This window comes from Amblyomma mixtum, chromosome 2, assembly GCF_055824585.1.
Source record: "Amblyomma mixtum isolate Tamu chromosome 2, ASM5582458v1, whole genome shotgun sequence".
In the NCBI taxonomy this organism is placed as follows: Eukaryota; Metazoa; Arthropoda; class Arachnida; order Ixodida; family Ixodidae; genus Amblyomma; species Amblyomma mixtum.
The window spans coordinates 89,022,921-89,049,317 of NC_143013.1; the positions used below are offsets into that span (position 1 = coordinate 89,022,921).

Below are 26,397 nucleotides of genomic sequence, written 5' to 3' on the forward strand. Positions count from 1 at the left end.
TAAATTTCTCGTTTACCGTGCATAGAGTCGTTACATGATATTTTTTTTAATGGCCAGCTCTAGCTTTGCCCCTTCACCGAGAGCTACTACTGGCACGCCCTCCGTTACAACGTGGCTTTGGTCGATTCGCCATCACGTGAACACCTCACGAACATGCGTTGGGCTACCTTTGCGTCGTCGAGAGGGGCAGGTACTCATCTGTGACGATGAGAGACAGAAACAACATTTACTGCCAAGAACTTGTTGACCGTGGGCGGCAGGGCCTCAGTATGACCCCAAACAAGGGTGACCGCCAAGGCCCAACTAACGAGAGCTTCCCGTGTGGTCCGTACCTTCTTCACAAGCAGTTGGTTCATGTAACAAACCCGTACGCACCCCTAACCCCGAGCAACCTCTGCAAGTATGTGCTCGCACCGTTTAGAGACAAAACTGACAACGCTTGCGCCATGCTACGGGAAATTCGGGAGATAGCAGTATCGTCTGTCCGCGTTCGTAACTCGACGAGTCTGTTTAGGTTTATGGGGGTTTAACGTCCCAAAGCGACTCAGATCTGAGGGACGCCGTAGTGGAGGGCGGCGGAAATTTCTACCACCTGGGGCTCTTTACGTAGACTGACATCGCAAAGTACACGGGACTCTAGAATTTTGCCTCCATAGAAATTCGCAGGGATTTTGTCGCGGCAGTTTTGAAGGTCCCGTTTAGCGGCAACCTCGGCATGTCGAAGAAAGCAAGTGGCTCAGTGGTTAATACGCTCGGCTACTGATCCGGAGTACCCGGGCTGAAACCCGACCGCGGCGGCCGCGTTTCGATAGAGGCGGAACGCAAAAGGCGCCCGTGTGCTGTACGATGTCAGTGCACGTTAAACATCGTATAGCTTTCCCAGGCGTGACATAACCGAGATTGGGCTGAGGTTTTCTATCTGCAGTCTCTTGCTAGCTGGCTTGGGAAGACTAGCGGGTTATAACGAGAGCTGCACTGCTTACTGTTTCAACTTGCCTTTCCCCTTGCTGCAGGTACTTTTCAACATGTGCTATCGGTTGCATAGCTACATTTCTGTATTTCTTCCACTCTGATGAATTGGGTAAAATGATTTATTGAACAAACGCAGTACAGATCATTTCGTTGACAATGGTCAGTCAGATCTAACTAATGTTGTATGAAATCCCGAGATATTCAGAATAATTCTTCTTGTTCGCCGATCGCTTTTGCAAAGTCGGTCTTGAGTAGAGAGGTTCTCAAGGACGTACAATAAATGCATCTCGCTGGAGCAAAAGTGAACCTCCAAATTCTTCAGCTGGGCGTGTTTTTAATTTAAGAGAAACTGATAGCTTACCTTCTAAAGCCATAAACAAAAGTCATATTGCGTCCCAGTACGGCAAGGAATGTCTTGTAGCAAACTAACATTATTTCCTTGACGGTATTCCTAACATTCCTCATGAGTGGCTACATAATTAACGCCGTAATTCCTCATTCGTGACAGAGGATTATCGTACATCTTTCATAGTTTGCGCGAAAACAGTTGCGAAGAAGTTTAACGCAGTCTTGCGAGACTTTCAACGGCTGCAGGAATTCAATATGATCGCTGAGAGTACAGGTATCATTGATATTACTGCATAATTTTCTACCTTAATCTATATATATAACTAATGCGCCGTTATAAAAAGCAACAGCGTTTATAGTAACACTGCGTGATACTAACAGAAGGAAAGAAAGGCTGTCCTTAAGAGATCACACTGAGTCTATAGCGTAGTCTGTTAACAATCCGTAAGGAGAGCGCTAAATGTAGGCAGGAATATTTGAGAAAAAACAAAGAAGGGCTTGAGTCCAACAGTCACGACAAGTGTAAAGAATCCAGATTTTTTCTAGTGGAGAAGCTCATCTGCAGACTACGCCAGGTTCACACAAATGGTGTCTGCACGGCCTTTATGCGATGCGCAACCAAACGCGTCAAAAAACTCTGGTGAGTTGGCGATGGGCACAATGCAGTCGAGTAGAGACTCATCGCTGTTATTGCGCCAGCTTCCGCCGCAAGTGAGGAGACAGAATCTTCTGAACAGAACTTGCAGAGCGCTCTGCCAGACATCGCGAAAATTACTGGCCTCACTTTGCTCTTCGTAGTGTTCCCTGACCGCACGGTGTGCGACAAGCAGGGAGTACGTCCACATGAGGATATGCAGAGCTCGGCTTTTTGGGAGTTTGTCGAAGTCGCCTGCCTCACTCACAAGCTTCGAGTGCACCATGCAGTGCGAGAAAAACCCCGCGTAGTGTCGATACCACTCTTCGAAACTAGTCTCGGGCGGCTCCCCGGCGCGGAACACTTGCGTCGCGAGGAGGACGCCAACCACGCCCATGTCGAACTCAATGGGAACCTTGCTCGAGTAGACCACGGGCGGCCGCCGCAGTGCTGCCGGCAGGAAAATGGTGTTCAGCACTCGCGAGTATGTGACGTCATTTGAGAGCTGATGGCGGCCGAAGATGGCCTCCTCTGCCGACGGTGGATCCGCGAGGCGCCGTAGCGCTTCGCGCGTCTTCAGTTCTGCGTGCAACTTGGGCAGGGCTGCCGAGGAGTTGGACATCACGCTGGGGTGCCAGACAGATGCGTTGGGTGACGTGCTCATTGTGGTGTTGTGGGCGCGGAGGACAACGTCCTTTATATACGAGACTACCAAATTCTCGTCGTCTTCGTCCATGCCCATCTTGAGTATGTGCTTTGCGAATACTTTGCGCACCTTTAAAAAAATCGCGTCTGCTCTTGATGGGTCCGACGTAGATGGGGTCGTCAGATTATTCAACACGGTCGCCCAAACCGGCGGAAGAATCTCTTCCGCCAACATGAGGCACGTATTTGTCAAGTGGCCGAGCGGAATTCGGAAGAGACGACTTCTCTCCATTGCGATCTGGATTAAGATGTAACTGAGACCCAAGGCGTGGTTTTTTCGGAATTCGTGTACGACCAATTTAACGACGTCTATTGCAGTGGCAAGTATGGTGGATGTATTCTGCAGCTTCAGATTGGAGGGTAGAAGGTTGTTGAAAAAGGTAAGCCAGTCGTCTCCACTGATGTAGTCCATGAATGCTATTTTGGTAATGCCGCCTATTTCGGACTCTTGCGGTGCACTCATTTGAGGCAAAAGATTCCGGTCGAATTTCAGGAGAGGTGAAACGGCAGTGATAGCGTCTTTCATGGAAACATTCGAGAGCCCGGAAAAAGTGTATTCGACGAGCTGACTCAAGAACTGTGGTAGCCAGGCGGTGTGGACTGGTACGCCCATTTTTTCTCTCAGGGATTTTCCACGGGACACATACAGGCACAGTTCGCCGCGGTGGGTGACGACGCCGATGCTGTACGGGGTGGTGATTCCACTAAGAAGCGACAAACGCACGACATGGCACAGGGCGGATGCGGTGTCCTTTGACGTCAGGATGGTGGTGTGGTTCGCGACGAAGTCTATGATGCCTGCATCAGCGAGAGAATGGGGATGTGTGCCGAATGCGTAGCATGATGTGAATGCGGCTGCCAACTGATCCAGGACAGGATATCGGCTGCTAGTTTTCTGTTGGCCAAAGAGACGCCGCTGCAGGGAATTGAGCACGTCGTCTCGAGCCATTTCTATGATATCAGCGTTTCCGTAGGCTGTGTCATCCGCTCTGCCGCACACGTGCTGATGGAAGTTTTCGCATTGATTGACGTTGGTGTTCATCAGCAACAGTAGCTCTTCGGCGGCCAGCTTGCACTCGGTGCTATCGCAATACTTGATGTCTGTATTTCCATATGGCCACATAGACCACGCCGGAAAAACGCCGATAGCTACCATTGTCGCCGCCACGCATGCCACGATGGGCATCCTGCGCAACATTTCGCTTTTCTCGCTTGCGGAGCCCCTGGGCGAGATCTCCAGTGTAGTTGTTGAACCAACTGTAATGAGAAGTATGCTCCAGTCAACCACAGTAAATCTAATAGGCAGGTCGTCAGTCGGCAAACGATATAGCAATTGGCTCCGCTCTTAGTAGGGAATAAAATATTTAAATTACAACACAGGATTTCAGTAATAACTTCAGAATAACATGGACTTGGAATTACTCTCTGAAAGCCCATCGCGAGCCTACTGTCATGGTCTTATTTCCTTTTTGCATTGCCGCTGAGGCTGCCAGATTTAAGCAATCTTTTGTTGTTTTTTTTCTGTACGTGTTTAAACCGCTCTCTGACAGCTATGTTACAAGGTTGTTAGGAGGAATTGTAACTAAAGTTGTTGTAAGCAGCAGCGAGAATATGCCCGAAAGAAAGGGTAGCCACCGCGACTGATACTTTTATATGGTAACTTTTGAAAGAAATTTCATATCCCTAAATTTGAAGACGCTTGCTCTCCTCACTGATACATGCGAATATCTGCAGGCTTGAGAGAAAAAAAGATTGTTGTTGGATTATGCATTGCCATTAGGGGGGATTGAATAATGAGATTTTCGAATAAGATTCGAGGAAGAGCATGAAAAAAATGCCTTCTAATAAGGAATCGAGTCTGGAACACCTATTTGTTGAGTGTGAATAAAAAACATTTAAGAATATATAAACATGCTAATGTCGTTTATAGTATTTTGATTTTTTTTCTCACAAGGAGTGCACGATGTTTACACAACGGTAGTCCTAAAAAACTAGGCTAAACTCAATAGAAAACATTCGATAGAGGTCTATCTGGCTGGGCAAGCAAATTTAATATGCGTCAGAAAAGAATTTTAGCCAAGTTAACGCGACCTTTCGGATCCTGCTTGATTCCTTTATCATGTGTGACTGCGGGCGAGTTGTAGCTTGGTTTTCAAAACTTGCGATTAGTCAACCACCAGGTTACTAAACGTTAACCATGGATTCAAAAAGAACGAAGTGTTCCGAGTGAGCGGTTAACATTCACCCGTGTCTGCTGAATATGCCTTAACTAAACTAGTTGCCTCCTTGGTCCCCAGCACAATGGTTCCGTCACTCAATCCTGCGGTCACATGCATCGCAGTTCTCGGCCACTGCGCTTCGATGCCTGTTCATTTCTGACATCAGCTTTGTGCTGCTCCATTCTTTCGGGTGAATCGTGGTTTCGTCATGGTAAGACACCGAGCACACCGAGCAGGGGGTTTTATACAACACGCCTTGAGCCTTCTCTTTAGGATAACAAGCCAGCAGTCTGAATCGACAGCATCGCCCAGGAGGCCACCGGTACAAATGCACGTTTCATCTACGAATGTTTGCTCACCACCCACACATATTCGCATCCACTCTTCTGAATCCTGCACATACCAGAAGCTGGGAAACGAAACAGCTATGATGATATCTAATATCAAATCGCAATCGGATGGCAATATGTACAGCCTATACCAATAAAAAAAAACTTATAAGGTGCACATAAATATCCTTACGTGCGGAAATGGGAAAGTTGTGCGCGATCCGCCACCTGCGCCATCTGCTGGGCCAGCGCCGTACATTGCGAGTGGGATTTTAGTGGGTGCCGCTTGATGGCGCTACGAGTGCACACCATGCACGGAGGAAATTTACCGGAAACGGAGGAAACTTGGTGCTCGCTTGATTGCAACTTCTGTAGTCAACATGCTCATAGTTACTCATGTAGGGAGGGCTTAGTACATACATATCTCGAAGACACGTTTTCAAGAACTATGCATTCACTAGACGCGCCTCTATTTGGTTTCAAACGTCGAAGTGTCGTCGCGCAGTGACAGCTTCCCATCTCGCATGCCGGCGGCCTCGATTCGATACCCACCTATACCCCATCTTTCCTTTTCTTTCCTTTTCTTATGGCTGACACTTCGAGCGGACACTTTTGCTTAAAGCCTCTGTCTACAACTTCCGTCCATGCCACTCATGAGCCAAGGAAGGCTTTCATCTTAATATCTACCGCACCGCATTGTATTATTATGAGTACATTTTTTTTCGCCCTCGAATGATAAATTTGACTCACAATTGTAAACGGACATCTCCGCCATTTTTCTTCATTGCGAATAGTGAGATAGAGGCTGCAATAAGTTATTTTCACAGCGGTAGTGGAAAATGACGAGATCCCTCTGAGCACTCCAGGAATTATTTTTATCCGATACGCAGTGAACGCGGCAGTTTGCAACTTACAGCGGACCGATGACTTCCTCCTGTCAGAAAATTGGTTGCCCAGGTCACTTGTTGCTCCCCAGGGTTCCGACCTTTCGGCCACACGTGCAGTCGCTGATATTGGTCTCTGCATTGAGAAATAAAAAAACTGGCTGTGGTTTAACTCTGGTTGATCTAAAGGAAAGCGAAAGCAACACAGCGAGAGGGAGGAGTTAGCGCCCTCTATCGCTTTGCTAGGCGACGGCGATGGTGCGCAGCGAGCGCGGGCTGTCGCGTTGCTGGGCAACCGCTCGCCATCCACTAGGCGCAGCGACACTCAACGCACTCAACGTAACCCGACGTAGCCCAAAAAGTGCCGACGTCACACAACTCACGACGGAACGAAACGATGTGACGTGATCAAAGGCAGATACACCAAGTGGGGCTCTTCAGCAAGTGATGGACCACTTCATAAAAAACGACTTGACAGTTCTTCAAGCGGACATGGAAGGAGGGTTTGTGGTTCTTCCTACGAGCACGTTTGGTGATAAGGCTTTGGCAGCCGTACACAAGAATTTCCATCCTACGAAACGCAAACCTTCAAAATTGAAGACCACAGCCCTGAGATTCCTAGAAGCCAACAACTTAAATAATCTGGCTCAGAGGGTGAAGAATTGGAACGATAATCGCCTCCGAATCTTTTTCTCCACAAAAACGCACAAGACAGACTGCCCTTTGAGGGCCATTGTGACCGAGGCTGACACTTGACAAAAGTTACTGGGCCAGTATTTGCAGCGACACCTGCAGTCCCTTGATGTGCAGGACACCTGCTACGGGGCGAGCGCAGCTGCAGTGGTTGAAGTACTCAGCTACGGCATTCCCGGAGCCAACGTTGGGTTTTCTATTGACATCGAAGACTTGTTTGACAGCATCCCTCGTGACGAACTATTTGTTGCAGTGCGTGAAGTGATTGAACAGAACGGCCTAGTTGCCTTCCAAAATGCTTGTGGCATCTCTATCGATGCGTTCTTAGAACTGTTAAAAACTTATCTTTCATCTACCCTCGTAGATTTTAAGGGCGGTCTGTTCATACAGAAAAAAGGAATATCTATTGGTGCTAGCGTAGCTCCTACCTTGTGCCATATTTTTTTAGCGAAGTTTGATAACACACTTCTGGGCTCTCTTCTTGACAAACCAGTGTACAAAGTTTTTAGATATGTTGATGATATCTTGATAATGTTAAATCTTTCATCTACTGACTCCTTGCATGAGGTTGTAGAAAATGTCTTTGAAGGTTTTAAGGCTTGCGCGAGCTCCCTTTCTTTTAGCTTTGAACTATCCGCTAACCAGTCGATTCGTTTTTTAGAACTTCAAGTAACTTTTCGAGACGATGGCATGTATGCTGGTGTTTTTTACCTTGGAGTAAGAACGCTTTTTTGCCGTACTCGTCTGCACACTCAAACGTCGTGAAGAGAGGGATTGCCATGAGCTGCTTTCGCAATGCTCTGCAGAAGAGTTGCCACCACAGCATGAAGTCAAGTTTCGATAACCAGGTTAAGCGTTTGCAAGAGGCCGGTTTCCCAAAAGCGCTTTTGGATGCTGTGGCAGAGTCGTTGCTGCAAAGAAATAAGAGTCGTGACGAAAAGGTGGCTGACCCTACGGGACTGAAAGAAGAAAATTTGAGTTGATGCCTTATGTGCGTGGGGCTTCCCATATCACCAAAAAGTTGCTGCAAGACAAGGTGTCAATGTTGTCTTTTCTGCTCCTTGCAAACTTTCAAGCTTATGTTCACGTGTCGCGCATAGGAGAACTAGACCCCCTGTTTGTTCGACGTGGCATCAAAACTGCTTTGTTCCTTGTGCGACACGGGTGGTTTATAAGATTCCGCTGGCATGCGAAAAAGTTTACATCGGCCAAACTGGCCGGTGTATAAATGAAAGGCTACGAGAGCACCTTAACTCTGAATCCGGCTGACGGAGCAAACTTGCCTCGCCATTGCCGCGATTGCGGGTGCTACCCGTTGTTTACCAATGTCACTTTTCTCGGTAGAGGCAAGGACAAGGTTGAGCGGGAAATCCTCGAAGCATTTCACATCAGTAATAAAGGAGATAACTGTATTAGCACGGCGTCTGTCATGTTGATGCAGAAGAAATAGGTTACGTGTCTCGTTGGCACTGCAGCTTGACTATCTTACGAGCATCGCCGTCTTCTGTGCTGGTTTTGCGTTGCTGTTGAGCTGCTCATGCTCTGTTAGGTTTCCTGAGAGATTGGCTGTCCTTCAATAAAACACAGTTGATAGTCCAGTCGTTGTGTGTGCCTCGTCTCTCCTTTGTCCCCGACTTTTTGACCGGTTTTTTCTTAAGCAGATACAAAGCATTCACCAGTAATAGTCAGTACTAGCGCTAACAACTGCGCGTACAGTTATGCTGGATGCAGTGCAGCTACAATATTAAGGCGGAAGCCTTTATTGCCTCATCGTTGTCGACAGAAGGTTGTTAGCAGAAGGTTGTCAGCAGAGGTGTCACGCTTTTCTAGTCAGACCAGAAAAAGAATCTTTGTTCATGGTGGGATTCGAACCACCATCCTCCCGTTCCGCAGCCGAGTGTGCTAATGGCGACGCTACTTCCTGCCGACGCATATGTAGTTCTCATACTTGAATTGAAGAAAATAGCGCCAGAGCATGCAAACCACGAAAAGACAAGGACGAGACACAAAGCGCCCAAGAAGAAGTGTTAATGTAGTTCTCATAGTCAAGGACGCTGGAGGATGTTTGCAGAAAGGCGTCCAATCAGATGGATGCTCCCGATTGCCCTCCAATGTCTGCAGCATTTATGATTCACCTAACAACTGTGTACTTAATTAACATCTTAACCTCACATCATGCAACACCGCGCTAGCAGCTTTCGCGTCACCGCACTTTAGATCAGCAAAGTGCCCGCCTTAATTTTTTTTTTGAGAACGTTAGTAAAGCTAGTTAGTTTTTCATGCCTAACTTCATTAGTGCACTACTTTGAGGAACGAACAACCCCGGGACCAAAAACCACGCATACACCCAGTATGTATGTGCGGTTTTTGAGCTGAGTGTTGTTCGGTACAATGTGTAATGCACTAATGAAATCAAAATTCAACAGAATAGAACTCGACAAAATTGGTATATATGTAATGTACTACACACGTATGAGTTCCTTGTGAGCCCGGAGCAATATTTTCATTTTTTTTGTTTTTTAACGCAGAAAAAGCTAATGCACAGAAGTCAGAAGAAAATCTCACTAAATAAACTGTTTAGGAAACTTACACAATTTGGCGCTTGAATTTTGACTCGAAATGCAATAGCTGAACTTCATGTTTTCGATTGATTTCACTTCTCTACAACAAAATATCAAAACTCTCTGTCCCAGTGGGGGGGGGGGGAATGCGACTGTGCGGCCTGCCCGGTCGAAAGTTTCTCATTATCGCGCCACACTACGCCGATGCACCCTTCCTTAGCCTAGCGGGAACCGAATTGGCAGAGGTTGAAAGAACACGGAGAATTTTAGGGCATGTCCATTTTACAAGTTTTTCATAAATTTTTGTGTTTTTCTGCACAGCAACATCTATATCAACCTAATTTTTTTTTACAAAAAATATTACAGTAATGCAATTACCAGAAAAAAAAAGGCTGAGGCTTAACTTGGTTAAGCCTGGAGAATGCGAAGCATCATCGTGTCGCGTAATTTGGAGGCGCACAACCACAGCGACGGCGCGAGGTGGGCCCCCGTTTCTCCACTGTCGTGACGTCATCGTGTCACGTGGTGTGACGTCATGTATCACGTGATTTGGAGGCGCACAACCACAGCGACGGCGCGAGGTGGGCCCCGTTTCTCCACTGTCGTGACGTCATCATGTCACGTGGTGTGACGTCATGTATCACGTGATTTGGAGGCGCACAACCACAGCGACGGCGCGAGGTGGGCCCCCGTTTCTCCACTGTCGTGACGTCATCGTGTCACGTGGTGTGACGTCATGTACCACGTGATTTGGAGGCGCACAACCACAGCGACGGCGCGAGGTGGGCCCCCGTTTCTCTACTGTCGTAACGTCATCGTGTCACGTGGTGTGACGTCATGTATCACGTGATTTGGAGGCGCAGAACCACGGTGAAGGGCTGAAGTGGTAGCTAAAGTAGTATGCTTCACATAAAACTAACTGCATTGCTACCACCATTCTCTCAACGTCCACCGTTATCGGCCTCAAGTTGTCATGCTGCGCAGTTTACGGTTTGAACCTGGCGTCACAAACTTGTTCTGTACTGCGAGATATCGGTGCATGAGAGATCCAAATCAGATTGGTTTGAGATGCAAACGACGTGGGCCTCAGAATTTAAAATTTAAAAAATGGCATAAAGACGGTGCGTAGAGTGCCATTCGGTAGCTGTTAGTACAGTATAAACATGACAACGCAACATTACGACAGTCAATGCATCCATACACAGCGCATATCAAAAATATACATGACGTGTACAACTTTACGTCACAACCAGAACAGTTGGCTCAAAGGCAGTGCACCTTTCTATAAGCGTTGCCACTTAAAGTGCAGCTCTGCGTTGCCAATTTTTGCGCTCTATTTTCTTGAAATCTTCCTCCCATACATAACTAGTTAACTGAACATTAGGCATAGCAAACTGCCGTCTTTAAAGCTTCTTATGACACCTGAAAGCGTATCTATCGGCATACAAAACTTGGCGAACAGTTTAGGAATAATGGAATTTTGCTCTGCACATTTTCACCTTATCGTGAAATCGAGTGAACAGTAGACGTGAGACCGCAGATGTATGAAAAATTTCTAAATAAGCGTGTATTTCATTTGTACGTCTCTAAATAGCATCTAGTTTTATCCAGATTAAATGCTCCTGTGTTACGGCCATTTGTCGAAAGTTTGTAAAGAAAGGGATGGCTGTGGATTGAGTCGAGATTTTTTGTACACAGGACCAGAAAAATCGTATTGCACCAAGCTAGAAGTTTTTCCACAGTGATTCCGAACCTATAAGGCAACTGCACCTCAGCTCGGCGCCCCAAACTAGCGCACATACACGACCAGAAAAAATGACAAAAAATATGGGCTGGCCGCGAACAGAAAAACTTTTATGCCAAAAAATCCCAGACGAAAGTCGAAGGCTGGAGTTTGTGAATGGTCGCCGCTTATGTTGACACTTATATCGAAAAATCACGGAGCCCTAATGTCAGTGAAAACTCTGCAAGGGGGTAATTCCCAATCATCTGACAAGTTCGCAGTTACCACAGACGTAAGCGACGACAGTGACCAAATCACGACTTGATTTTTACAGATATCCGTTGCGTGTATGTCTCTGCTCTATATCCGAGAGCCAAACACAGAAGTTTCCGTGGCAGTTCTGGCAAATATCGCACGATTTATCTTAGAGCAGATCTATCTGTAGCAAACGAAATGAACATTCTTCTGGAGACGAACTTAGACACACTCCTCGCGCTATGCGACTTCTAGCTCTACTACCTTGCTTGCGCTGGAAGCCTCCAGCGCGGTCTTTTTCCCAAGTGGCGACGTTAGCTTGTTGCTCCGATGCGGAGGAGTTGGGCTTCGCCATTTCTTCATGCGGCTCCCATGGCTTTCCTCACGCACTGGAGACTCGATGGTCTCAAGGGTTTTCTCTCCTCCTGCAGAATTGAAAATTGATAGCATTCAACCCCCTCCTAAAAAAAATACACTATAGTACTTTGGGTGCAGGTGATTTGATTCACAGCAATAAGGTAGCGTCTGCCCGCCGTGGTGGCTCAGTGGTTAAGGTGCTCGGCTGCTGACCCAAAAGACGCGGGCTCGATCCCGGCTGCGGCGGTTGAATTTCTTTGCAGGAGAAATTCTAGAGGCCAGTGTAGTGTGCGATGTCAGTGCACGTTAAAGAACCCCTGGTGGTCGAAATTTCCGGAGCCCTCCACTACGGCGTCTGTCATAGCCTGAGTCGCTTTGGGAAGTTAAACCCCATAAACCAACCAACCAACCAACCTGAAGACTGAAGGTTGGCCCTAATCCTAACTATGATCTTTGGCGGGTCATCGTAATGAGCGGCAATCTTTACTGGCATAAGGTCCCACTGGGACGTTTTCATTCGGGCTTCTTAAGTGAAAAAAGTATTCTCCTTCTGTCTCAATGCGTTTGTGAGTCATTCCGAGCGGATAAATTCTATCTAACAAAAATACTTCGCACAGCGCTCTCACCTTGCGGGAGGCTGACGGGCTGCGTGCCACACAGCTGAGCCCCCGGCGAGTACTTCTCGTCGGAGTTCGCCGCAGCGCTGCCTGTTGGTTGGCTGCCTCTGGCAGTTTCCCTGGAACCGTGGTCCTGGCTGCCCTGCAGTGGAATGCTTTCGATGCCGGTGTTCGGCGAAGAGGTCTTCGTGCTCGATGTTGGCGCCAGAACTGTACCGCGGTGGTCGTCTGTGGATGGTTCGGTATCTGCGGCGTTCGGGATTGCGGGGCTTCTATTCTTATCCTGGTCATCAGCCGCATGCGGAACGTTGTTTGCTTGGTTCGCGGTGGGCGAAGCGTCGGCTGGTGGCTGGTCGTCTCTGGGAGCTCCCAGAGCGTAAACGTCTTGACTGCGGCCTCTTTTCTTCCTTCTTCGGGCGTCCGCACCTGAGGAAGACTTGCGGGGAGACTTTTTCTTCTTGGTGAAGTCTGGCGATGAGGTGGTCTTCCCCTCTCTTTCCTGGACCTTTTCTCCGGAGAGCTTGGCTTCTTGACCGCTCGCCATTGCATTTTTTCTTCTTCTGCGCGTGGTGTGCGGAACGTCTTTCTCTTTCCTCGCCTGGGCTTTCGAAGGCACGCGGTTTCAAATCAGGAGTATACGTCTTTTCTTCCTTGCATCTCGAAAACGTGAGACCTATTTCGCTTACTTCTTGCATAGGAAAACTGATAGAGCACGTCCTACTAGACAGACTCCAGTCGCACATGCATAAAGAGAATTTATATCCAAACACTATGGTCGTCTTTAGACCACATTTGTCAACACAGGATACGATGCTCAGACTAGGAAACGAAGTCCTATCTCAGGAACAAGAAAGGAGCAGCAGGCAAACCTAGCTCCAGATTTAATCGAAGCATTTGATAACGTCCAATACAAAGCAATCCTAGGATCCCTTTCACCGTTCAATGTAGGCGATAGAACATTTAACTACATCAAGGGTTTTCTCTCCGAGAGAACGGCTAAAATCCTAATTGGCACATCATCAATCCGGCATCTTTAGACTAGAAGACAAAGGAATGCCGCAAGGATCGGTCCTTTCCGAGTTCTTATTCAACATAACCGTTATCAAAATGGCAGACGAACTCGCCAAAATCCGAGACCTAGAATACCCTTTGTACGTGGTCGATATCACCCTTTGGACCACCAAAGGGAGTATCGGCACGGTACAAGATACGCTACAAAATGCGGGAGATGTAGTAGTAGAGCCGGCACACGCCGCCCGACTCGCGTGTTCCCCCCAGGAATCTGATGTCCTCATCCTACACCCAAAGCGTCGAAGAACGAACAAAGCGCCTGAGATCAAAATCCACGCGGAGGGGGCAGTCATTCCAGAACTGGAAACACCACAAATCCTGGGAATGCTGATAGAGTAAAAAAAAAAATACGACACCCTAATAAAGACACTGACGAACACCGTCAACCACATCTCCCTGATTATCAGACGCATCACGAATATGCGACGAGGAGTTCAGAAGCCGAGACCTGGAAGCTAATAAAAGCCTTCATTCTTAGCAGAGTTATCTACTCTACACCACGCGTCACCCTCAGAGTCAGAGAGGGTCGAACTAGATTCACTAATTAGACAGTCTACAAACTTACGCTCAACCTCCCCTGTCATATGCCAAATGAAAAACTGCTACAGTTAGGAATTCATAACACCTTAGCGGAAATGATGGAAGCACACCTCACCGCACAATACGAAAGACTATCAGGCACTGAAACGGGACGTTTCATCCTAATGAAAGCTGGAGTAAAATATGAAGGAATCCGCGCACACAACTTACCAATTCCAAGACACATGCACAAATACTTTATAGTCCGTCCTCTGCCCAAAAACGTGTATCCACACTACGATGCGATACGAGGTTCTCCCCTTGCATCGGCGACGATCGATAAAACAAGATTTCCGGAGGAGGCCGAATAAGCTGTTCGAAATTTGGCCAAAGGAATGGCCCACTCCTCAGCCATCAAAATCTTACAAAAAAACTTCAGTACCAGCCAGATCACATTGATCTGGGCACCCGCCCATTCATGCTATCCTGGAAATGAGGCGGCGCACCAATTTGACCGAGGATTCATAGTTAACCGGGAGGTGCGCTACCCTGAGGTCAGGTCGGCCAAGGAGCGAGTGAAAACCTACAAAGAAACTACAACCAAATTGAAGAAAAAAAGGCAAATTTTCCAGAACCACATAGACCACTAAGTAAAACTCAAGTTTGTTGGCGGCAGCTCCAAACGGACACTTTCTTTAATCCGTACATGTACTCCATATAGTTCCCGGAGCAGTTCAGCCCCGTCTGTTCTCTCTGTGGGCACCAAAAAGGCAGACGCACCGCACATCCTATGCTCATGTAATCGAGACAAGCCATCGCATAGTCTGCATCTCTCTACCCAATCGCAGTGGGAGGCCGCGCTGCTCAGCTCGGACCCAGAGGTTCAACTCCGACTCACGGAGCGGGCCGAACAGGTCGCCGAACGACATCGTCCGTCGGCCATCTGGCGTCCGGCCTGGAAGAGGAGCCCACCGCGTGGACAACCCGGGCATAAGACTTCTTTTTAATAAAGGTTACCTCCTCCTGCCTCCTTGCATAAAACATGGCAGCCATCCACTTTGGAATATTACAACGCTCCTAGAAGAGAAGATCCTGTCCCTGGATTTTATTTTGCGTCAAAAACTTGGGGAGACATTTGACCACCGCTTTTAAGGTAGGCCGCTAGAGCGTTAATAGGTCCATTTAGCTGCCAGTGGTCTTGTTTGCGTATCACTTCCCTCTTTTTTCTTCTCTGCGTACACTTCCCTGTTCCCTGTACCCTGTTCTTTCTTTACATAACGTTTAACCTACCCTTTAGTGCACTATAGAGCGTTGTAGAAAAAGTAGTTTTTGCTTTTATTTTCTTTTATTTTTTTGCTTTCTGTAAATAAATAGTTTCTGTTAAAGACAAAATCGCCGCGCATTAAGCCCCTGTCATAAAAATACGCGTGGACTGTTTGCTTTCACGAGACTCAACCTCATCACCCTGCAGTGATGATGGGAATACCACAATGCGCGAAGACTCACCAAAGTAATTTTTGTTGTTTTTTCTGGACACATCGTAAGTAAAAGTTTCATAAAACCGCTACACATCTGTCATTCAGAAAACATATAACCGAGATAACAAGCCGGAATCAAACGAACTGCGCCTTCAAAGCCGAATCCACTTTCTTTGAAAAATTTGGTCCTAAGCTCTCCCGATGTCCTTACTCTTGCCTTTCTGGTTTGCATCTTGAAAATATACACGAACTCCTGACGATCTGAAATAATGCGCCCTAGGAGGCGCAGTCGCAAAGAGCCTTGCAACAACCTTATTCGACAAGAAGGTGGACTTACTCACGGACAGGTATTTCACAGGCTTCTCAATGGTAAACATCGTGGACTACCCTACCGAACTGCAAATGTTTCTGACAGGCACAATGAACGCAAACCGCACGCTAGGGGAAGTCGCAAACCTGCCAAATAACAAAACGATGAACCGGGATGACGACGCTCGCCTTGTTAGTGAGGGCCGAAACGTCTGCCTGATCCAATCGACACACGAGAGAGAAATGATCCGAAGAGGGCAAAGAAATTTCACGTTCTCCTGCGAGTCATCGTCTCACTGTAGAAAAGATGCAATGGCAGTGCGGACTTGGCTTACAGGTACGTATCCTACCAAAAGATCAGAATAAAAACAAGAAAATGGACGATCTGATTTTTCACACACTTCCCTATCCTTGCAGTGCACAATGACTGGATTGAGTAGCGGCGTGACAACCAAGCCACGGACGTTCCAAAGAAGTGCTTCCCCTGCTGCAGTTCAAGTAAGACATCTCAGAAGCGTTGGTTCCGGAAACCCAAAAAAGAACTCCAGGGCTGGAAAAACAAATAACGGGCCCGCAACCAACGGAACAAGGCCTCTACAACTGCCCAACGTTAACACCCGTGGCGACCGTTTTGATGATATTCCAGAATTGTGCAAGCTGGACGACGCAATGCGGTGCAGAAAAAAGAACTCCAGGGGAAAACGAATAGTGAGACTCACCAAATGCAACATCTGTCTTCCTGTGTTTAAAAAAAAAGCGTTGTTTAAGTTTACAATGGGCTTCTTCGATTATCCGCATCTGGCAGCCCGCGGGTTGCTTGCGGGCTGCCCGAGCGCGCTCGATTTTCTCGGGTTGCTCCGCCCACTTCCGGTGGCTGCCCGGAACGCGTTCGTTTTTCTCTGGCTGGGCGGTTTCAGGCTGCCAGCCGGCGGCCAGACTCGCCAGGACGATTTTGTGCTGGCAGCGCTCGGGCAACTAGCAGACGACGGAGAGGTGGTATGGTAGCGGGAAGCTCGCGCGGCCATTTTTATAAGGACTAGGAGGACCGCGGTACTTCATGCGATGTTTTGCGCGATGCAGGCGCTTGTTTCGACTAGGCCACGGTGCATATCGACTGTGTGACCTGCAATGGCACCTTTTGCGGTAGTTCTTGCTGTTTATTGATATGTTTTGCGTGCGTATGCGCGATCATATTTCGATCGTCTCACCACCTCGCAAGCACAATTGCTCGCTTCATATTACGATCGCATACTTCTGATTCACAAAATATTTCGGCTGTTAATTTCGTGCGCCCGGCGGATATTGCGATGGTGTTCGAGGCACGAGAGCAGCCGGATTCCAGTTCCGAGTACGCGTTCAGACGTGCGCATATATGCATATGCTGAACGTGTTTTACGAAGTGTTGGTTGAGCGCGATACGGGAGCTTATGGTCTTCATTGCGTTTGGCGCAGTGCAAAAGTGGATATGCTTTGAAAAACGCTTGACTGAAACATGTCCTTTATTAAAAGCCCTCACGAGCACATTGCTCGAGACATCTCTGCGGGCATATATATGTGGCCACACAGAATTGTCGCGCCGACCAAGTGCTGATTCTGCCACATATGCTCAAAATATCTGAGAAGTACCGCAGGCATGCACCTCCTCGCGTTTGGCTCATTTAAAAAAGTAGATAAAAATGAGCTCTAGCGCTGATCGTCATGCAAACACACGCGGAACGTGAGGCGCCGACACGCAGGGCTTTATTGTAGCGCCTTTCATTTCAGTACCAGTTCTCTGCAATAAAGCTGTATTATTACAAAAACGATACGCAGCTAAATTTATACAGTGCACCCGCGCTTGTTCTAGGTGGACGTTCAACAAGCTGATATGCGCTTTTGCCGACGTTATGCGTTCCTTGCTCGCAGCAAAAGCCGGTGGCCGACAGACTACAGTTGAACGAACGTATCCCGATTCTTTTCTGCTTACAGCTTACAGGAAGCAGGTTACGAGCGTAGAAATCGCAACGACCACAGCAGAGTCCACCAGGGTCGATCTTCTGCGGTCATACCAGTCATATATACTTACTGCGTAGTAAGCAAACACGCAATAATCCGAGAGTACGGCTTGTCGTTTGATAAACAACGCACGGGCAGTTTTTCAGTCCTAAGGGGTGTCGACTGAAACATGTTAGATTGCGATTGCTCATCGCATGCTTTTGAGGATTTCTTGAAGCTTACACATGCACTGAAGGCACACGCTCGCATTGTCGTTGCCGATGTATACGAGTGCAAGCTTGATCAGCTGCATGTTCTGCAGTCTGCGGCACGCAGCCCTCAATAACTGCAAGTAGTAGTAGTAGTAGAAAACTTTTATTGAGATCTTTTAAGAGATTCGCGGATTCGAAGCCTCCGTCGTCTTTCGTGGCGCCGGCGACTTGAGGCTTCTCTTCAGCAAGGTTGGGCCCCTAGTCCAGGGCTCCACTGAGTCGCGCTGCATCAGTAGCGTGCCGCACTCGCGAGCTCGCTGCTGGTGAGCCGGCTCTCCCATTGCTCCGCACTCGGGAATTCGTGTTGGTGGAATGCTTTATTTCGTTCGCACTCCCATGTGATGTGGTATAGTGTGGGTGTGTCGCCGCACCAGGGGCAGTTTGCTCTGTATTGTGTTGGTGACATCTTGTTATAGATGTACAAGTTGGGGAAGGAGTTTGTTTGTAGCCTACGCCAGCCGACTGCTTCCTCCCTCGTGAGGGCTTTGTGTGGTGGTGGGTACTTGAATCTAGTCCCCCTGTATAGTTGTAATGTCTCTGTGTATCCCCCCTCGCATGCTAGTAGCTGAAGCTCCAGAACATCTGACATGCCTGCTCGGTATGTAAGCCCTCGAGGCTGTCTGCTCTTTCGTTCCCCGCTACGCCTGCGTGGCCTGGGACCCAGATTATGTGTTGTATGGGTGTCTTCACAGCAGAGGCTGCTGCCCCACTGATTATCCTGAGGGCCATGCCGCTAATTCTGCCCTTCGTATAGTTTTTACACGTGTCTTTCGAGTCTGTTAAGATGTTTAGGGATCGGTCTTTCCTATAGCCTTCTGCTACCGCCAGCGCGACGGCAATTTCCTCGGCCTCCGTTATGCCCACGACCTCCACTGAGGCGCATGTGGCCATGTCTCCTGTGCTATTAACTACCACCGTAGCGGCTAAGCGCTTCCCTGCATGTACGTACATGGAGGCGTCCGTATAGACTGTGTTCTCTGATCGGCCTAGCCTCCTTTCTATCTGCTCGGCCCTTGCTTTTCGTCTGTCCTCGTGTAGGTTAGGATCCATGTTTTTAGGCAGGGGTCCTACATTAAAGGTCTTTCTAAGGTCGTCCGGTACGTCCGCGTATCTGTCTACCAGTCCGCACGTGTTCCGACCCAACCTTCTCAGGAGCGCCCTTCCCGTAGAGGAGCCTCTGAGTCTGATGAATTGTACCCCCAATTGAGCCTCGGCAAGCTCATCAAAGGTATTGCTGATTCCGAGTTGGAGTAGCTTCTCGTTTGATGCGTTTCTGGGCAGGTGTAGAGCAATCTTGTATGCCTTCCTGAGAATACAGTCGGCTTGCTCTCGCTCCGCCTTTGTTGTTGCGTGGTAGGGCAAGGAGTACATAACTCTGCTAACGATTAGGCTGTTGACGAGTTTGAGGGTATCTTCTTCTTTCATCCCGTACCTTCTCTGAGAGACTCTACTGATCATTCTGCCAACCTGCTCCGCGGCTCTTCTCAGCAGGCTGATGGTATGGCTGCATTTTCGGCTGCTCTGCAGCCACATGCCTAGGATTCGTACCATGTTCTGTTCTTGGATCAGTTGCCCCTCTAGAACTACTTCCAGCGAGGCTTTGGTAGGATTTCTTCCGATCCTGATGATTTCCGACTTCTCCGTCGAACATCTCAGGCCTCTCTCCCTGACGTAGGTCTCTACGCAGGTCGCAGCTTCTTGTAGTCTGTCTTGCTTCTCCCCTAACGATCCTCGGGTGACCCACACCGTGATGTCGTCGGCATACATCGCGTGTTGGATGCCCGGGATTTCCTTGAGTCGTCTTGCTAGCCCGATCATCGCCATATTGAACAGGACGGGCGATATCACGGAGCCTTGGGGTGTTCCTTTGCAAGGCGTGGTGAAGACGTCGCTTCTCAGCTCGCCTAGTCCCACGGTCACTGTTCTGTCGCTCAGGAAGGCCCTGATGTAGTCGTGGGTTCTTCCCCCGCAGTTGGTGTTGTTGATGCCTTCCATGATATGGCGGCGTGGCTCACGTTGTCGAAGGCTCCCTTTATGTCGAGGGCCATGACAACGTTTTCGCTACTTCTCGGCATTTTCTCGAGTACTTCCTCCTTGAGTTGGAGTAGTACGTCCTGCGTAGACAGGTGGGCTCTGAACGCGTACATGCTGTCTGGGTACAGTTGGTTCTTCTCTAGGTGCGACTGGATCCTTTTTGTGATTACTTTCTCGTACATCTTGCCCAGGCACGACGTGAGGGAGCTCGGCCTGAGGTTCTCGACCTGGAGTTTCTTGCCTGGCTTCGGGATCATTACCACTACCGCGTGTTTCCACTCGGCCGGCACTGTTCCTTCTTGCCAGAGCTTGTTGAAGTAGGCTGTGAGCTGATCTATGGCTCCATCGCTGAGGTTTCTTATGAGCGAGTTTTGATTCTGTCCGCCCCCGCTGCTGTGTTTTTTGTTGCCGACCTGATCGCCTCGACGACTTCCTCTCTCGTTATGGGCCGATCCATGGTTGGATTCTCTTCGCCCTGGTACTCTTCTTGGTAGCTTTCGACCTGGTCTCTGCCGTAGCATTTGACCCGGACTTCCTCGAGTAGCTGTTCGTCCGTGCCCGTGTACTGGTGCACCAGCCTCTGAATCGATTTGCCGCTTTCTGATTTGCTCTTGCTCGGGTCCATGAGGGACTTGAGGATCTGCCACGTCCTGGCCGTGCTGAGGGTGCCGTTCAGCGCGTTGCTGAATTGCTGCCATCCTTGCCTAGCCAGCTGCGTTACATACTCCTCCGCTTGTTTAGTTATTTCGGCTATTTTAATCTTTAGCTTCCTATTGAACTTCTGTCTTTTCCAATGCTTGGTGAGCCCGCGTCTCGCCTCCCATAGCCTGAGGAGCCGCTTGTCCACCTCCGGAGTTTGTTCGGTTCTATCCACCTCTTTAGTATAGAGTTCTTGGATCTGTCTGAGTTGCTGGCTCCACTCCTCCGCAGATACAATGTCGCCCTTGATCTGCTTGCAGTGTGCTCTGAAGGCGTCCCAGTCCGTTAGGCGGACCTTGCCTATTTTCCGCTTGATATTGTTTGCGGTTGTGCTGATCCTTATTATGTGGTGGTCGCTTCCAAGGTTCTCGAGCAGGTTCTCCCATTCTGCTTGTCTGGCGCCCCTTACGAAGGTTAAGTCAGGGCACGTGTCTGGACTGACGCTGTTCCCCTGTCTAGTTGGGTGGTGTTCGTCGGTTAGCAATTCGCACTCTGCCTGTTCTGCTGCAGCGCAAATGCCACGTCCCTTCTTGTCGTCTTTATTGTAGCCCCACCTCGGGCTCTTGGCGTTGAAATCACCTGCTATTACTAGGGTGTTGTTCCCCGCTAACTTTTTCGCCTCCGTAAAGAGCCTAATAAAGTCCCCATCTTTCTGTCTGGGCGGGCTGTATAGGTTTATAATATAAGTGCTTTTAGATCGTGCTTTCTTTTTGGGGATTATCTCCGTGATCACGTGTTCGATCCGGGTGTCCTCTATTTCGTTATGTGCTATGGCTACTACTTGTTTGCTAATGAGAGTTGCCGTACGGCCATTTTCCTGACACGTGTAGCCCCTAAGCGTAGGGGTGCAGTTTGTTTCCTGTAGCATAATTACGTCTGGTGGGGTTCCTCTGGCATAGATGAATTGCTGCAGGAGGCCTTGTTTTTGCCTGTACCCCCTGCAGTTCCACTGCCACATCTCTAATTGTTGGAGGCGTTCTGCCATGATGGGTTACCATTGTTTGCGTTGGGGGTTTCTGTGCCGAACCTGCGTTCGTTAAGTAGTCTGTCTCTAGAATCATTGGTTATTCTCTGTGTGTTTTGGCTCTTGATGTGCGTCCTGACATTCTGTTCTAACAGGGCAAACTTTTGTTGTCCCTGCTGCATTTCGCTTTTTAACTGCTGCATCTGCTCTTGCATCTGCCTCTGCATGTTCATCATGAAGGTTTTAAGCTCATCGTTGGAGGTCCCTACCTCGTGGTGTTGTTGCCCCGTCTCCATCGCCCTAGGCGGTGGGGTCTGAGTCCTAGGCGGTGCATAGCCTGTCCTCGATTCACGTAGTTCTCTGATAACCTCGCTTAGCTGCTTCCTAAGCTGCTCAAGTTCACGTTTAAGTGTCTTATTTTCCTCCGCTAGCTGTTTCTCGCGTGCGGTTTGTGTGTTGTTTGTGTTCGAGTGCGGAGCAAAGAGTGATTTGGGAGGGCCGTCTCCCCAGCTCACCTTAACGCCGCCGCTCTTCTTCTTTTGCTGTTGCTGCCCTTGCGTCTGCTTCTGCTGTTGCTTGCCGTTGCCGCCCAAGGGTGGGAAGGACTCGTCCCTTTCGGATCCCCGGCTCTGGCTCCGGTTCCGGCTGCCCCCGCGGCTGCTCCGGCCCGACTCCTGACTCTCGTCACGAAACCATCTTGGTTTTCTTCCCCGGCTGCGGCCCCGGCTACGGCGTTGCTGCTGCAGGGGGCCCCACCGCAGCTCGCTCGCCGACTTGAGTCGCTGTTTGCAGTCTCTCGTGCCCGCCACGTGGTCGCCGCCACACAGCAGGCATTTGGGTGTGCATTGGTGGTCTGCCGCCGGGTTCTGGAGTCCGCACTGTCTGCAGGCCCTAGTCTCCGGATTCGGGCAGACGTCCATTCGGTGCCCCTGTTGGCCGCAGGTGTAGCATACCTGCCTCGTGGGTCGGTACGGGTAGCACCAAAATTCTCCGCTGTGGTAGAGAACTTGCTTCGGGAGGGTGGGGCCGTCGAAGGTGATGACGGCCGTGCTGGATCTCCCGAGCATTCTGGCTGTTAGGATCTTCACGCCTTGCGTGCGAACTCTGAGGCTTGCCTTGAGTTCCTCGGTCGAAGTCTCCGGATCCACTCCGTGGATCACCCCGCGTAGCGTGCCTTCCGGCGCCGCCACGTGTGCGTTTACGGCGTAGTTCTTGCCTCCGAAGCTCAGCTGCTTGATGCGCATAATCTTCTGCAAGTCGTTGTTTTCGATACCAAGCAGCCTATTTCTACCGTACGCGTGCGTAGCAATGAGACGCAGAACACGCGAAGCTAGAGAGAGCATCTGCCCTCCGTGATCCGCGACTTGCTTGCCGCCGTGATTGCCGACCGGCTGGTTCCGGTGGCCGCCAGCCCACGTGACCATGATGCGTTTTCCTGTCAGAGACGAACTTGCGGGCCGCCAGCGGGCTGCCCGAGCGCGGTTAATCGAAGATGCTCAATGATGGCGTTAATCGACGACCTGCCCACGAAGCTCGTAAATAAAGTACAGATTTGGCGACTTTCTTGTTTCAGTTAAATTCGAAATTCCTTCGGTGTTTCTTCTAAGTTAAGGAGATGTTTAATAAAACTTTTCAGGAGGTTTGAGTTTTTTTTCACTGTTTCATATGTACTTGCCGAAGAGAATAGGCGCGTATCATCACAGCTCTGCTCTGCCTCTATTGTTGCCTCCCTGCTCTCACCCGGAGGTGACAAGTCTCACAGTGCTCCAGGGATATGTAACAGCACTTTACTTTATAGGGCAGATGCAATAGAGCCATTATTCCATGTTTATATCAAGGCATAATGCTGTACCAGTGGACCACCCAACGTACTCAGGCTATGAGTAGTGCAGTCCATGTAAGGGTATTCGTAAAAAAGTTTGCGCTAAGCCGCAGGTTGAGCCATAACTAGTCTAAAGGCGCCAAAATAAACATGAAATAGTTAATGCGTTGAAGATTGTATTCAAGCAGAAAATCGGCGTCAAGGGTTGAACAGCTCGCCCCTTGGCTGCAAAAGAGCGATCAAAAATCAGGCCTGAGGCCCAAATTTGGTGTGAAAGCATGCGCTCCATGCGTGGCGGTTTGACTTTCATTGGAGGCTTGTAATGGCGGCCTGTGCTACGGTGACCTCTGCTATGGTGTCAGCCAGGAAGCAGAAGCCCTAGATCTTGTCACGAACAAAGAATAAGCGGCTAGTCTTCGCGCAGACACCAATCGCCGCGTTTAGTGGTGCCCGCGGAAGTTTCCGAGGAAGCCAGAGGGCGGGTCATAACGACGCGCCTGCACACAGTAAAGACCGATGGTAGAAGCACTCGGCGCCTTATGGAGGCGCTGAAAGAATATGTCGGTGAGGTGGTGCCCACAGATAGGAAGTAGAGCGAGAGAGGCGTGTCTTCGTGGCAACGAACTGACCGGATAGACGAGTAATCCGGGCACGGAACTCGTCGCGGAGGCACTGTAGGCCCAACCGAGAGGGAACTTCCATGACAGAGTCCGCAAGCTCAGCGAGCTTCTCCAAGGAGAACCCGTGGGCGTGCACGAGTGCCATGCAGACAGACGGTGGCAAGCGCTGAAGGAAGAGGCTGGAAAGTGACTAGAGCATGCGCCATTGCGCTACGATCCTCTATGGATGCCGGGGGGGCAAGGCTTGACACACACAGACGCCGCTGGAGGAAGAACCTTCAGGGTCCACGGAGGATGCCCTGTTGCGCTGGGATCCTCTATGGATGTCAGGTTGTGGAAAGGCTTGTCAAACACCGACGCCGCTGAAGGGAGAGCCTGGAGGGTGCACGAAGGATGCCCCGTTGCACTGCGATCCTCTAAGGATGCCGGGGGTGGGAAGGCTTGACACACACCTATGCCGCAGAAGGAACAGCCTGGAGGGTGCACGAAGGATGTCCGTCGCGCTGCGATCCTCTAGGGATGCCGGGGGTGGGAAGGCTTGACACACACAGACTTCGCTAAAGGAAGAGACTGGAGGGTGCACAGAGGATGCCTCGTTTTTTTTCGATCCTCTAGGGATGTCGGACGGTGGGAAGGCTTGACACACACAGACGTCTCTATAGGAAGAGCCTTGAGGGTGCACAGAGGATACGCGTTTCTTTGCGATCCTCTAGGGATGCCGGGGCTGGGAAGGCTTGACACATACAGACGTTGCTAAAGAAAGAACCTCAAGGGTGCACAGAGGATGCCCCGTTTCTTTGCGATCCTCTAGGCATGCCGGGGCTGGGAAGGCTTGACACACACAGACGTCGCTATAGGAAGAGACTGGAGGGTGCACAGAGGATGCCCCGTTTCTTTGCGATCCTGTAGGGATGCCGGGGCTGGGAAGGCTTGAAACACACACAGACGTCGCTAAAGGAAGAACCTGGAGGGTGCACGGAGGATGCCCCGTTTCGCTGAGATCCTCTAGGGATGCCGGACGGTGGGAAGGCTTGACACACACCGACGTCGCTAAAGGAAGAGCCTGGAGGGTGCATGGAGGATGCCCCGTTTCTTTGCGATCCTCTAGGGATGCCGGGGCTGGGAAGGCTTGACACAAACAGACGTCGCTAAAGGAAGAACCTGGAGTGTACGCACAGGATGCCTCGTTTCTTTGTAATCCTCTAGGGATGTCGGGGCTGGGAAGACTTGACACACACAGACGTCGCTAAAGGAAGACGCTGGAGGGTGCACAGAGGATGCCCCGTTTCTTTGCGATCCTCTAGGGACGCTGAAGCTGGGAAGGCTTGACACACACAGACGTCGCTAAAGGAAGAGCCTGATGGGTGCATGGAGGATGCCCCGTTTCTTTGGGATCCTCTAGTGATGCCGGACGGTGGGAAGGCTTGATACACACAGACGTCGCTAAAGGAACAGCCTAGAGGGTGACTGGAGCATGCGCCATTGCGCTAGGATCCTCTAGGGATGCCGGACGGTGGGAAGGCTTGACACACACCGACGTCGCCAAAGGAAGAGCCTGCTGGGTGCATGTAGGATGCCCCGTTTCTTTGGGATCCTATAGGCATGTCGGAGGGTGGAAAGGGTTGACACACACAGACGCCGCTGAAGGCAGAACCTTGAGGGTGCACAGAGCATGCCCCTTTGCTGCGGCGATCCTCTAACGATACTGGGTGGATGGGGGGGGGGGGGGGTGGAGAAGACATAGCCGCCGCTGAAGGAAGAGCGTGGAAGGTGCACAGAAAATCCGTTGCGCTGCGATCCTCTACGGATTCCGGGTGGTGGTAAGGCTGTCCACGCCCAAAGGCTGTAAGTTGTGGCAGCCGAGCAGGTTCACCTCCCAGTCCTCCTGGGTTGTGTTGCGGATGAGGCGAATAGCCGGGTTGGATAGACAAGCCCACACCATGTGTTAGGTGTCCGAAGACACTTCTCAACTGTGTGGGCCACTGCCTCTAAAGGAGGAGCCAAATGTTTTAGGTCTGCCAGGTATGGCATTGTATTAGTGAGAAGGCGGAGAAGGAGCTGCTCATCCGCCTTCTTGAGGCCTTTACATGGGCAGGGGTACGGGGGTGACTATCTTGATAGTTTTTTGTAATATTTTTAAAGGTATAGACGGGATTAAAATTTGGTGGCTGATCATCCGGGGCCCGGTTGGAAAGCTCACGAGCTGGGACATGAACGCGCTGATTACGAAGGATCGAGGCATGCCTAAAGATCCACGTAAGGGTGACCATTCGGTCGACAGTAGGGGCGTAGCCAAGGGAGGGGGGGGGGGGGGTGTTATGGGGCTTCAGCCTCCCCC

The 26,397-nt window shown here is 49.9% G+C and overlaps 1 protein-coding gene across 2 annotated transcripts in view; it reads right to left on the reverse strand.

The window, feature by feature from the left end:
• Positions 1-1,181: 1,181 nt before the first annotated feature.
• The window catches only part of LOC149360076 (uncharacterized), a 39,821-nt gene continuing 14,605 nt past the window's right edge, over positions 1,182-26,397 (reverse strand). Inside the window, exons 1-4 of one of the 2 annotated variants that reach the window (XM_089572164.1) lie at positions 12,307-13,703; positions 11,588-11,748; positions 6,122-6,227; positions 1,182-3,916 (exon numbers count right to left, since the gene is read on the reverse strand). In XM_089572164.1, coding sequence (XP_089428290.1) covers positions 1,887-3,916; positions 6,122-6,227; positions 11,588-11,748; positions 12,307-12,841 — 2,832 coding nt within the window. In that variant the 5' untranslated portion in view covers positions 12,842-13,703 and the 3' untranslated portion in view covers positions 1,182-1,886. Of the gene's footprint in view, positions 3,917-6,121; positions 6,228-11,587; positions 11,749-12,306; positions 13,704-26,397 lie in introns of those variants that run through there. The other variant, XM_089572163.1, reaches the window with a different exon arrangement.